The sequence below is a fragment of the Suncus etruscus genome, chromosome Y, assembly GCF_024139225.1.
Source record: "Suncus etruscus isolate mSunEtr1 chromosome Y, mSunEtr1.pri.cur, whole genome shotgun sequence".
Lineage (NCBI taxonomy): Eukaryota > Metazoa > Chordata > Mammalia > Eulipotyphla > Soricidae > Suncus > Suncus etruscus.
In genome coordinates this window covers 1,259,878-1,273,952 of record NC_064869.1, presented here as the reverse complement: position 1 = coordinate 1,273,952, position 14,075 = coordinate 1,259,878, and the positions used below count along the sequence as shown (strand labels likewise).

The window sequence follows — 14,075 nt, the reverse complement described above, 5'->3', positions numbered from 1 at the left end:
GATTTCTTAATAGCTGCATTTTTGTTTTCAGAGTTGATAATGTCTTTTAAAATTATAATCAAAAGTTAAAAGCTATTATGTTAACAATTGTTAGATGTTAAATATCTTAAACATAGAAAACATTTAAATTTATGAAAATGAGAGTTACTAATATCAAAACTAATGCTACTGACAACTTTTTAACTACCTTCCTCAAACTAGTTATATGTATATATACAGGTATATATAGGAAAATGAGTTTAAAAATAGGCTCTTTAGAATATTACCTGTAAAAATTTAATTCTTTCTGAAAGTAAAGAGTTATTAGTACAATTTTTGCTTCTTGCTGCATTTAAATAGCATTTAATGGCATCCTGAGGTTGGTTACAGGATTCATAGAGAGTGCCTAGATCTATCCAGGCTGCTGCATGTCCATGGTCCAATTGTACAGCACAAATATAAGCCTGTAAAGCATCCATTGGTTGACTTTGCTGCTGATAGAGAATGCTGAAACGATTCAAAATAATTTGTATAGAATTATAATATACATTGTCAATATTTTCATGTATTGTCTAAATCACTAATTTTATACATACCGACTAAATTATTAATTATATACTATATGTGACTTACCCTATTGAACACCATGTGTCTGCACTAGCTTCTGATTTATCAATAGATTGTCTGTAAGATATAAAGGCATCCTGAACTTTCCCAATACTTGAATAGCATCTGAAAAATAGAGAAAAGAAAGATAGCAGTAAGTATTCTGTTAAAATTTTTGCCATTAAATATATATGTACTGAATAACACTATAGATTTCTATTAATAGATTGGTACTAGCCCTGAAGTATTACTTATGACTCTGCTTAACAAACCAAAATGATTTGATCTGGGTAGGTCATACACAAAGAAAGTACCTTAAGTGTTATTATTTATTTGAGTTTTCTTTAAATAGATTTTAATACAGTAATTTTAATATACATTTTAAGTTATTACTTTGCACTTGTGGGGCTCTCTTTTAAATTGTACTCAGGTGACAGTGGTTAAAATTCTGTGTGGAATGAAGAAACAGTTTTCACTGAGACTCTCAGTCAACTGGACCAGATGTGATACTACTCTGCAGTACCAGGAAGAAATAGGACCTGCCCAAGATCTTTCAGGGGCCAGAGCAATGGGCAAGCAGTAAGGCCTTGCCCGCGCTAACCTAGGAAAGACTGCAGTTCAATCTCCCAGCATCCCATATGTTCCACCAAGCCAGGAGCAATTTCTGAGTGTAAGTCAGGAGTAACCCTTGAGCATCACCATGTGTGACCCAAAAATATAAAGACAAACAAAAGGATCTTTCAGGCTATATAGTCCAAGGATTTTGTTATGTTAGAAACTGAACACTATTCAGCACATAGTATGTATGTTTCCTAACCTCTTACCATCTCCCTCCCAAAACGACTGTTAAATAAACTTAAAAACATATCAAATGAGCAGTGTGATAGTAGAGTGGGTAGAACATTTATTTGACTTGTATGTGGCCAACCATCCTAAAGATCCCAGAAGATTCCCCAACAGTACTAGAAGTAATTTCTGAATGTAGAACCAGGAGTAAGCTCTGAGTAACCACTGGGTGTGCCCCAAAACAAAAGCAAGCAAGCAAGCAAGCAAACAAACAAACAAAAACATGTTATAAAAAATAGACCAAAAATACTGTAATCCAAATTACGTTCAATGCTAAAGGGAACAGAGTTAGCTCAAATGGTTTACACAAATGCATTGCATGCTGCAGACTTGCAACGTCACTAAAACTACATAGACCCCTAAGCACTGTAGACAACAAAGAAGTACTCCTAGATAGAGCATAACAATCAAAACTTACAATTTTTGAAGTTATAAAATTAAGTTATTTTAAAATAAACATTTATTTTAGATGGTCGTTAAAGACCATTGTTCTAGGATTAACCAGAATTTGATGGTGTTCAGGGGTCACTCCTGGCTCTGTACTACTCATGAGTACTACTCATGATGTTGCTCAGGGGAGCATAGAGGAATCTGAGGATCAAATCAGGGTCAGCAGCATGTTTATAGGAGAAGCAGGCCAAGAAAAGGGTCTTTTGATACAAACTTTGCAAGCTAAATTATGATCAACATATCATAAATCTAAGCCAATTGAGTTATTACTATTTTCAGCTTTGCAATGTAAACTATCATCCAGATAGTTAATTATTATAATCCCAATTATCTATTATACCTGATAAAGACATACTTTTTATAAAGGAAATTTTTTACTAATCATCTTCCTCAAATATAAACTTAACCAATCTAAAAAGACTTATTACCTAAAAACTAAAATACATATATAAAACCTGAATATCACATTAGCAAAAAACTTTCTCAAAATACTAAGTTAATACAGGCTAAATTTTACAATCAAGAATCAGCTGGGGCCAGAGAGAGAACATGGAGGTAGGGCATTTGCTTGCATGCAGATGGTCGGTGATTCGAATCCCAGCATCCCATATGGTCCCCTGAGCCTGCCAGGAGCGATTTCTAAGCATAAAGCCAGGAATAACTCCTGAGCGCTGTGGGTGTGACCCAAAAGCCAAAAGCCAAAAAAAAGAAAAAAAAAAAAAAAAAGAAAAAAGAATCAACACAATTAGTTAAGCTGAAAACTTCTGAAATAACACTTGGCCATCTAATTTAATTCATTTACTTAGATATTAAATAAAATTTACTACTGCAAATGGGATTCCCCCATAGACTATGTTAATTTGGAATACCTAAAAAAACATAAATTCCCAAGCTAGAGAAATAGATTAACCAGCTGAAATAAATGTTTAGAAGGTCAGATTCAATCTCCAAAGCACAAAGTCCCCCAAACAGTGCTGGGGGCACTGCTCAGTACAGAACCAAGAGTTGACCTTAAGCACTGTCAGTTTGGACTCCCTAAAAAGAAAAAAAAACATAACTTCCTATTAAATATATTAAAAAATGATATAAAACAGAAATACATAATAAAGTGGTTAATATCTGAAATATTGAAATCTAATATGAAATATTTTAGCAGAGTAGGATTTGCTTCTGATTTATGACAGCATAAAAGGAGAGAAAAGGGAGAGTGTGAGAAGTGGGAGGGATCTAACTGAAGGAGGCAAAAGGATGGGGAGTGAAGTAGGCAGGCAGATGTGGGTATCTGTGAGGGGGCATGAGAGTTCCTGGCAATAAAACCAACATGGGATTTAAAACCCTAAAGTATTGCAGCCAGACCCATATATATGAATACAGGAACTAAAGTCTAATATTACTCAAATAGGGCCACCACAGATCAACAGAAAGGTAGATACCTTTAAGGCAAGAAAGAGGACCATTCAAATATCCCCCTTCATAGCACCATAACAATGAACTTATCTAGGTAAAAGCCCTAGGTTTGAAGAAAACCTTTAAAGCCAACTTTGCAAAGCCTAAAGTGTATACATCTCCTTTCTGGAAGGCCTGCATCTCTACTTGAGATATGTACTTTCATCTCTCTTCAGTTCTGGAGAAGCCTCCATGTTTCTTTCTCCCAGACAAAATCTTAAATAAATGCTGTTTCACTTCACTATTTGTCACTTCCTAAAAATTTTTGAGGGCAAAGCAACACACTTAAAAGGCCACTTTTACTTCCTTCAAAGAGCACTTTTTAGCTTCAGTATGAGTTTAAGGTTCCCAAATGTAAGGAGCTGATAGAACCTAGAACAAAATGGTGTCTCAAAAGCCCCTGACCTTGTTGCCTACATGACAAGAGGCACTCATGCCCTGATGACAAAGGACATGGCTAACCTCAAAAGTTAAAATTTACACAGAGCAGCCTGACCACATAGCCAGGAGGAAGCAACGTAAACAGAACAGTCTGTCTTTGTAACAGTTAAAACTAGCAAAAGATTAATGTGTCCCTTTTTGATGTTTGTGTTTCTTTTAGACCTGTTGGTTAAACGAAGTTTTTAGATCCTGTCTTGTAACATTTTTAAGTAACTGGTAAGGTTAGAATGTCAGCTCACAAACTCTTTATCCCAACTCCTCCCCTGGCTTATGTAGATACTGAAAAACAAATCGAGCTTTGCCTCTGCCATATTTGGAAATATTCCTTGCCCGAAATGATGATTGGTGTGTTTGAATTTTCCCCCGTGCAACTCCCTGTAAAAGCTGGCCACCCCTTGCAATAAACGCTTTTGAGCAGCGTGAGTTGTCTTAAGCCTCCTTCTTTCTAACCTCTCCATTTGCTTCATAGATCGGCTCTGCTCGAGAAGACCCAAGAATTACTAGCGACCCTCACCACCTCACCCTCGCGGGTTGGGGTCCCCCCATGGGGGGAGGTCGCAAGTGGCACCCAACATGGGGCTCGAGTTACAGACCACCGATCGGATGGCAGAGGCGACGAGTCCGGAGCCTGCTCATAAGACGTCAGGTAAGCCCCATCAGGGTGGCGCTGAGTAGAGTTAGTCTAATACCTAGGTGAACACCGCCGTCCCATTCATCCCACAAATATGGGGACCACTATCAGTAAAGAAGCAAGGTTTATTAAAGAGATTCAAAATGAACTAAGAGATAGAAATATAGAGGTTAAGAAAAAGGACCTAGTAAAATTTTTGCTTTTTGTACATGAGGTTTGCCCTTGGTTTATTATAACTTGTCCAAAAATAGTCCGCAGCACCTGGGACCAAGTTGGGGCTGAACTCACTGACCACTTTAACACCCCTGGCAGTGAAGCAGAAAGAAAAGTCATAAAACAGTACTGGAATCTTTTAAAATCCATTATAGTCAACACGAAAGGAAATCCCAGAAATGAACAAATTCTTAAAGATGCACAGGAGCACTTAAAAATTGCCTCCGGTGAAAGCTTGCAAGCCAGTTCTTTTGTTGATCTTTCCAAAGGGAAATATCCCTGATTCCGATATCACCAAGGTTTCTGCGGAGACTCAGTCTCCCCCCAACACCTCCTTTTTTTAGCCCTCCCCACATTATCAGTGGAAGGTTCTGCCTCACACTTTGTCAAATATATGTAGCACAGGTAATAAATTTTGTAAAAAATATTTTGAATATAAACCTAATTATCTTATTCAACCTTACAATAAAACAGCATATTAATTGGCTGATGCAAAATACAAATAATTGGCCTTTGGCATATGCCTCCTTTAAGGAAAAAATGATATTCATTATTCAGCAAACAAGTTTATACAGTTTTTTAAAAGATGCATGTGAAGAGAAAAAGTAACAAGCCAGTGACAAGGTACCCCCTACCTCCTGGTCGTAAAAGTTCTCCTTTTGAATATGAATTTTGAATATCAAAATCAGGTCAGCACAAACAGAAAGAAAAGTCCTGGCCCCACTCAAGAGAGAGGTCATATACACCCCCATCCCTTAGGGTAGAAATGCAGCCCTAAAATGTTTTTCTAAGATAAAAACCACAGTTGGTAAAATTATGAGGTTTTAAAAGTGTTCAAAAATGTCATAATAATAACTTTAATCTATGCAGAGGTAGTGTATATGTGGCATATTCTATACCTGTATTTAAAACAGTAAGTATCTGTGTAGTCAAAATGCTGACAAAAATTTTGGAGAAAAAATATCACTTCTCTCTTCAAGTTGGTAAAATTTGGCTTAAGTTCAGCAGAAATAGTGCTAGCCTGTGTGTGTCTTTGTGGTTACAAGTTTGATTGCTCTGCTAAATATGGCAGAGAGTGGCAGGGGTAGAATTAAAGATTCAGGAACTGTTCATGTGGAATTTATAGTGAGAATTATTGTCAGAATTTTGTTGTCTCATAAGAAGCCTCAAATAATTGTGAAGTTTGTGAATTAAATTATGAGGAATAAGTGTGCCTTTTATAAAAGCATTTGTGTTGTTGCAAGTCAGCCCCTGAAGAGGTTGACTGATGGTGGGATGGAGGATGAGGCCTTTCTCTTCCAGCTAGGAGCACGCGTCTGCCACCCTGTCTAGCTGACGGTTCTGAGGTGAAACGGCGGGTAAACTGCTCGCAGAGTCAGGCTCGTGGAAATATTAGCTTTATTCGGTGGACAAGACTGAAGTCCAAAGACTTAGCTTCAGTTCCAGCAAAAAAACCTCGGCCTTCCACAGACCCTTGTTTTTATCCCCCAGCGTCAGGTACCACCCAATGGTGGGATCAGATACCAACCAATGGTGGAAGCAGAATCAGGTACTACCCTAGGGTGGGGGCAGAATGCCAGGTCACACCCTAGGGTAGGGCACAACCACCAATCAGTTTAGGGTGAGTAACATAGTAATCCCCCAAAATATTTACATACACAACATTGTGTAATTAAGTTTTGTGCATTGGGTGTTGTAAAGTAATTATTAAAACATTGGAAATTAGAAAACCTAAATTCAGGTCTGTAAGGGTTAAAAAATTCTCTAGGGAGCAACAGGGAGATAAGAGCAATAAACTCCCTTTTTTCATGCCTCTCAGAAATTTTAGAGCAAGGCCATAATGCTGTCACTTGACTTATAATAACAAAATATCAGTAAAAGAAAAACCTTTTGGTGTTTTAAAATTCAAATAGACACACAAGTATTAAAATTGGAGTTTTTTATATATCTATTAGAAAATATATTTTGATTTTTAAGGTACTTAAAAAATTATGTGAAAAATGATATGGTTAGCCTTTTTAAATACTATAGTTAATTTTATTGCACAGTGAACACCCAGGTGTGCTTTATAGTACCCTTGGTTTTAATTTTGTGCTACAGCAATGGTTGTTCTTTACCTCTGCATTGAAAGAACTATCCTTTTAAGTGTATTTAGAAAGTCAGCACATAATACAAATCTGTATATTTGTGTCAAAGTGAAGAAATCTAGTATTGATGAAAAAATATATATATTTAATTTTATGAGTAATATTATTAAAGTAACTACACTTTATAAGCAGGTTGACAACAAGTATCAAATATAATTTTGGTCTTAAGCTCTAGGTGTGGAAATGCATCAGATGTCTTTAATTATATTTTATAATGACCTAAATATTTTATAATTTGGTATATAATATTATTTACAAATTATTCACTTGAAATCTTCAAAGTAGGAACAGTTGTTTGTTTTTTTAAAGTCAGTTTTTCATACCTTTAATAATCATACTTCATGCTCTTGTGTTTAATCATAAAAATTTTAACACTTTATTGCAGCTGTCTTACTATACTACTGTGAAACTAATTTAAAGAAAACCTGTTTATTTACAGCAGATGATATCATACTTCAGAGGGGAGACTCCTTCTACAGTGCTTATTAACCATTTTACTTAAAATTTTTTTAACTGCTTACTAACGATTTTACTTAATGTTTTAAATTTCAAATTAGGATTGTTTTAAAAATGTTTTGTGCTAAATCTAAACCTTAAAACTTTTATTTTCAGCAAAGTTCCACTCCAAGTACATTAAGTACTTCTAAAAACTGAAAAAGTTTTTCTACAAAAAATTTTTTTTCTTACACATATGCTGGCTAAATATTTAAAAGCACTTGTTCAATTTTACTTGGGTTTATTTTTCTAATGTAAGTTTTGGATCAATCCTTTTGTCTGCTCATGTGTGTGTTGTGATGAATGAAAGTGGCCACAAGTATAAAATGCTGTGTTTTGTGTTGTTTTGTTTTGTCTGTTTATTTGTTATCTCTAAATTTTATGATAAATACAATTTTCAAAGCCTTATCCATTTTTGAGATTTCAATTAAATTTTTCACAACTTGGTCAGTCTGGTCATTTGGCAGCTGACAGACTGGCATCCTGCAACTAAAAATCATGTGTTAAAAATTATGTGTTAAGCTGGCTTTGTCCTTCTGAGAACATGGCAGGTGTAGGGGATAGTAAACCCCAGATTTCTCAGTGGCCATCGGGAATAAATTTTCCCTGGAGAATTTCTGGACTTTGCAATCACCTAGCTTTCCTGCTATGTGTAACTTAAGGCCAGAAAAATATGGATATGTGGCTAGAGAGAAGCATCTAGCTTTAAAATAATAACAAAGAAGTTTAAGAAAAATCATTTATGTTCAGTTTAAAAGTTTTTGAAAAATTGGCAATTGTTAATTATAAAATTTTTTGAATGCTGAAGTCTGACAAAAGTCAGGAGGCATCCCCGTGGTATTCGAAAATAATTTGTGTAAAATAAATTGCTAGTGTCTTCTGCTGGTAAACCAAGGTCAGAAGACTAAGTAAATTCCTATTTTTTATATAAAGATTAAATTCATGAAAAATTTTATTGTAAAAAAAAAACACCCCAAGTAACCATTTTGCCTCCTGCCAAGCAGTTTCCTTATAGACCTCTCGCAGCCTCCCGCAGTCCTGTCTTCAACCACCTGAAAAAGAGCCTGTCACCCCTCCTGCCACCCACCCACCTTTCTAGTCCTTCAGCCCACCATTTAAGCCGGACCTGTTTCTGACTGACTCTGCCTAAGGGGAATGCTGGATTTGATACTCTGCCTGGCAGTCCTTCTATGAAGGAATCACAACCTTTGGCAGGCCCACTGCTACCAAGAACCCTGCTGACCTCGGCTGGGAAGCTGAGTCGCACCACGGCTTAACTTTAAAACAGGTCATGGGCGTCGGACTTTGCTTACTCGGACCATATATGCACCCCCCTGTCCAATTATCAGACATTTGCAATCAAACCATTGTGGTTAACAACTCTTCCATCTTTATTGAAGCCCCCAACTCCACTTATTTTGTTTGCTCTACTGAACTTTCTCCCCATATTGTTACTGAAATGTTTCTTGCTTATCATGATTATTATGTTTTGGTTTTGTTAATGCCTAAGATTAACCATCAAACCTGTTGGTCTGGTTTCCACCTCGGACCTCATCCTACAGATGGTCAACGCCTCCGCCCAGGCACTCTCCGGCACCAGCCATGAACACTGTTGAATCTGCTATTCACCCATCTCACCGTTCTATGAAGGAATTGCTGCCTTCGAACTGCCTTACTTCATCAACAATACCAACCTTCTGCGATGGGGTATGGAGCCTCAACGCCTGGCATGACTTTGAAACAAGTGGTGGGAATTGAACTTTGCCTTTTGGGCCCCAATATACTTCCCACTATCCCCCTTATTGAAATTTGTAGTCAAACTCTTGTTGTTAATTCCTCCTTTCAGTTTATAATTGCCCCCAATTTGACGTTTTTTACTCTCACCTTATTGTTAGGCCTGGGTGTTACTGGTGCGGGCACAGGAATTTATTCATTGGTTCATACTCAACAATCTTTTAATGCCTTAACTAGAACTGTTGTTAGAAATGTTCAAAAACTTAAAAGAGGTTTAGATTATTTGGAACAAACTGTTGGCTCTTTAGCAAATGTAGTACAGCAAAATCGCCGCAGCTTAAATCTTGCCTTTCTGTGGGATGGAGGGGTATGTGCTGCTTTAAAGGAAAAATGTTGCTTTTTTAAAGATAAACTTGGCTTAGGTAAGGATAGCATTAGATGTGTAGAGGAAAGTCTAGAGGATAGAAAAAGACAGGGAGAGAAGGATGAATCCTGGTACCCAAACTGGTTTTCTACTTCACCCTGGCTATCTACGTTGCTGCCTAGCCTATTAGGACCTTTCATTGGCTTTTTGCTGCTTATTTCCTTTGGCCTCTGGGTATTCCGTCGCCTCACAAGTTTTGTTAAGAACCAGGTTGATGAGGCTACCAAACGTTCTGTAGAGGTTCATTATCAGCAGTTCTCTCAGCACGCCCCGAAGGACACAAAGTTGTGGATAAACCACTGAGCTTTCAGGAGTTTGAGTACCTGGCCAAGCACCCACGTTCACTCTGTTCCAGGCTGTGGAGATGCTTAAGACGGGGATAGCTTGGTGCCAGACTCTGGGAGCAAACATGGCCCCCTAAACATTGCTGGCAAAACTTGATTCGAACTTTTTTCGCCATGTCCAGAACTGGAAGCACAACAAATAACCTAAGACAGGCACTCCACCCATTTGTTCATTTTTTACTATATAGAGAAGGGGGAACTGTAGGGAGCTGATAGAACCTAGAACAAAATGGTGTTTCAAAAGCCCCTGACCTTGTTGCCTACGTGACAAGAGGCACTCATGCCCTGATGACAAAGGACATGGCTAACCTCAAAAGTTAAAATTTACACAGAGCAGCCTGACCACATAGCCAGGAGGAAGCAACGTAAACAGAACAGTCTGTCTTTGTAACAATTAAAACTAGCAAAATATTAATGTGTCCCTTTTTGATGTTTGTGTTTCTTTTAGACCTGTTGGCTAAACGAAGTTTTTAGATCCTGTCTTGTAACATTTTTAAGTAACTGGTAAGGTTGGAATGTTGGCTCACAAACTCTTTATCCCAACTCCTCCCCTGGCTTATGTAGATACTGAAAAACAAATCGCGCTTTGCCTCTGCCATATTTGGAAATATTCATTGCCCGAAATGATGATTGGTGTGTTTAAATTTTCCCCCGTGCAACTCCCTGTAAAAGCTGGCCACCCCTTGCAATAAACGCTTTTGAGTAGCATGAGTTGTCTTAAGCCTCCTTTCTAACCTCTCCAATTTGCTTCATAGATCGGCTCTGCTCGAGAAGACCCAAGAATTACTAGCGACCCTCACCACCTCACCCTCGCAGGTCGGGGGTCTCCTTTCAGGGTTGCACCCAAAATTTAAACAGCATAGATCATCTCTTATGTTATGCAAAATAAGTGGATTTCAGGTACAGCCCAATGACTTGGTCATGTAACCAGTGAGACATGCAAAGGCTCATTCAAAGTTTTATCAGCCTTCTGTTTTCTCAGGCATTTCCTGGTTCACTAAGTGGGTAAAAAGAAGCAACAGACTCCCCGTAAGACTGCCATCTTTCCCTTGTCCCCACTTTACATTAGTTACTTGCACAAAAGTGAAGGAAGAATAAAGCATATGGGGATAGAAAAAATTTTCTCAGTTTCAAATTTCTAGCAAAAAGATTCGAGTTAAGCAAAGGAAAAGTCAAAAAAACCAAATGAGGGCCCAGAGAAACAGCACAGCGGTGTTTGCCTTGGGTAGTTGGTTCGAATCCCGGTGTCCCATGTGGTCCCCTGTGCCTGCCAGGAGCTATCTCTGAGCAGACAGCCAGGAGTAACCCCTGAGCACCACTGGGAGTGGCCCAAAAACTAAAAAAAAAAAAAAAAAAAAAAAAAAAAAAAAAAAAAAAAAAGAAAAACAAAAAACAAAAAAAAAATTAGTAAAATCAGCATTTACCATAAGAAATTCATTAATTGTCAGGTTTTTGAGAGGATCTAGCAAAGAATGTTCAGGAAAATCCAAGGTACTCACCCAACTAGGTCTGTTTAATTACAGCATCTAAATATGCCATTTCAGGATAAGTCTTTGAGTTTATACCCAAGGATGCTTTAAGAACCATATGGTGCCAAAGATTAAACCAAACTTAACTTATATGACTTAACTTCTGGTGACTGTCCCAGGAATCAGCAAATCTAGATCCACAGTTGCACATTCCAAAAAATTTTTCATATAATTTATTTAAAAAATATAGTAAAATTATATAATGTTACATAAAAAATTTAAAATTATAAATAAAAAACAGTACAATCTAAGCTTTTACCTTCCAAGAAAATACCAAGACTGGCCAGAATTAGGATCTGCTTTCAATGACTGTTGAAGATATTGAATAGCAGTGCTTTCCTTTGTTACTCTGTCTTCTGTTAGATCCACACTATGATGCATCCATCCTATTATAAAAATAATATGAATGTACCTATGATTAATGAGATTAATTTTAAAAACATCATTAATGTCAGAAATAAATTATACTATATTTATTTACTCATGTATCTTGGATCAAACTGCTCAAAATTTAAAACAATTACATTAAAATGTCTTGTCACTAAATACAATATAAAGGTTACTAAGGACACTTGTAAAAAACAATCAACAAAACATGGATACAGCACTGATCACAGATTATTATTATACAAATTTTTGTTCTAAAATTTTAATTCTAAAAAAATTCAACTTATGAACCAAAATAAACTAAAATCCTTTAAAGGTCAAGAACTTGGAAACAATCAAAATCAATGTTTATCTCTAAAGAATAAAAAAAGGACTTGTATTATCAGAGTAAATAATTTCAAGACTAAAACATCAATCCAGAGAAAAGATGTCATAATAAAAATATTCTTTCCAAAATATGAAAAACCATAATCCAGGAACCACTGGACCATGGGGATGGAATTGAGGTGGGCGTGGGGTTTGGGTGAGGGTGTGGTGTGGTGTTACTGTGGGTAAGAAAGGAAGAAGAAAAAAAAGACAAGTTAGTAACTGCACACACTCACACACACGCACAAACACACACACACACACAATCTATATTTCTATATCTATTGCAGTATACTACCACTGCAACTTTCTGCTTTCTGCCTTACAGGAAATACATTTCCAGGGAAGGGCAATTGAGTTATGATTCTTTTTCTAAAAACAAGATGTAAAATGTTCAAAGAAGCTCAGGTACTGATTATGGTTATTAGTATTCTAAACCTAACAATACTTGAGAAAAAATAAACTTCTCTAAAACTTTAAAATATAAAGGAACCGTAAATTCAAGAAAGTTTCAAAATGCAGGTTATTATGCTGAGTAAAGAGACAGATGGAAAGTGAAAGACATAAAATAATTTCACTCATTTTGTGCTACCTAAAAAATACAATAGATAGTATAGTAATAATACCCAGAGACAATAGAGACAAAGGTAAGGAGATACAACCCAAGGTTGAAAGCTTGATTACCACAGAGTCAAGAATGGTCTACTATGACAATGATAGTTCAGTCTGGACTACAACTTGGTGTTAAAAGTGGAAAAACTAACAGGCAAGGCACAGCAACATTAACAATAGAGTAATTCAAAGTTTGAAAAGGATAGGAGAGATAGAGGGAGAAATGGAAAGCGGGAGAGAGAGATGGGGAAGGAAAGAGAGCGAGAGAAAAAGATAAAGAGAGAAACATGCTGCCCTAGAGCAAAGCAGGGATGGGAATGGGAGGAAAATAGAATTATTACATGAATAAAGGATGATGTACATTGTATAACCAAAACCAACAATGAGCAATTTTGTACCACAGTCCTTAAATAAAGCAATTAAAGTAATTTTAAAAAGCACTAAAAGTGGGACAAATTAACAGATTAATAGTTCTATAATTATGTACTTATTTTGTTTATCTTGAGGAGGGCCACAACACTGAGGGTTTATTTCTGGTTTCACATTCAGGGGTCACTCCTGATAATCAGGGAGTCAGATAGTGATTTTAAACTGAAATAAACTGTAACATGCAAGGAAAAGCCTCTCCTATTATATTATCTCTTTAGCTCCAATTTTTACAATTCTTGTTAGAGACCACAGATGATAAAAGTGTTAAATACTTAAAATACTTAACTCTTTCAACTGAGAATCAATTCAGGTGTGCAAATCTATATTTGCAAGACAATCTACCAGCTTGATGTGTAAAATTTTTTACTTAATAAACAATGCTGTACTATTATGAAAATATTCACATTTTGGGGGCCAGAGAAATAGCATAGTGAGTAGGGTATTTGTCTTGCACTTGGTCAACCTGAGTTTGATCCTTGGCATTCCAACTAGACTCCCAAAACTGCAAGGTGTGATTTCTGAGCAAAGAGAACACAAAACCAAAAAATTCAGATTACTAACTCAAAATTACAACAGAATAAGAGTAAACAGTTCTCATGAACAAGAAGAAATATAAAGTTCTAAGGTGAGACTATCTAGGCACTAATCAATTTATGAAACAAGAATATTTATTTTAAAGCACAGAAAGGTCTGAACATACAGTACATGGTTGGGATGGTTGCCTTACGTGAGGCCAACTTGATTACTATATGGTCCCTTGAACCTACCTGGAGTGATCCCTGTGTTCAAAGCCAGGTGTATGTTCTGAGGATTGTAGTTGTGGCTTACAACCAAAAAAATTAAAACCAAAAAACATTGAAATACACCAGACTGTTAAAAATATTCTATTAAAAAGATGCCTTTTTAATTCATATTATGAATGAAACCATGAAAGTAAGCTCAGTTGACACTGACTTTGACTTAAAGTTGCATCTCCATGGTATACGTGTATAAGAA

At 36.5% G+C, this 14,075-nt stretch overlaps 1 protein-coding gene and 1 non-coding gene across 2 annotated transcripts in view; one reads left to right on the top strand and one right to left on the bottom strand.

The window, feature by feature from the left end:
* The window catches only part of LOC126000414 (lysine-specific demethylase 6A-like), a 199,751-nt gene that overhangs the window by 96,771 nt on the left and 88,905 nt on the right, over positions 1–14,075 (bottom strand). Inside the window, 3 exon segments of the mRNA XM_049767715.1 lie at positions 267–486; positions 613–711; positions 11,545–11,671. Of these exon segments, the coding sequence (XP_049623672.1) occupies positions 267–486; positions 613–711; positions 11,545–11,671 (446 nt within the window).
* On the top strand, positions 6,653–6,782 carry LOC126000421 (small nucleolar RNA SNORA22). Its single transcript, XR_007492736.1, has one exon. It is a non-coding gene; the product is annotated as a small nucleolar RNA SNORA22 (small nucleolar RNA).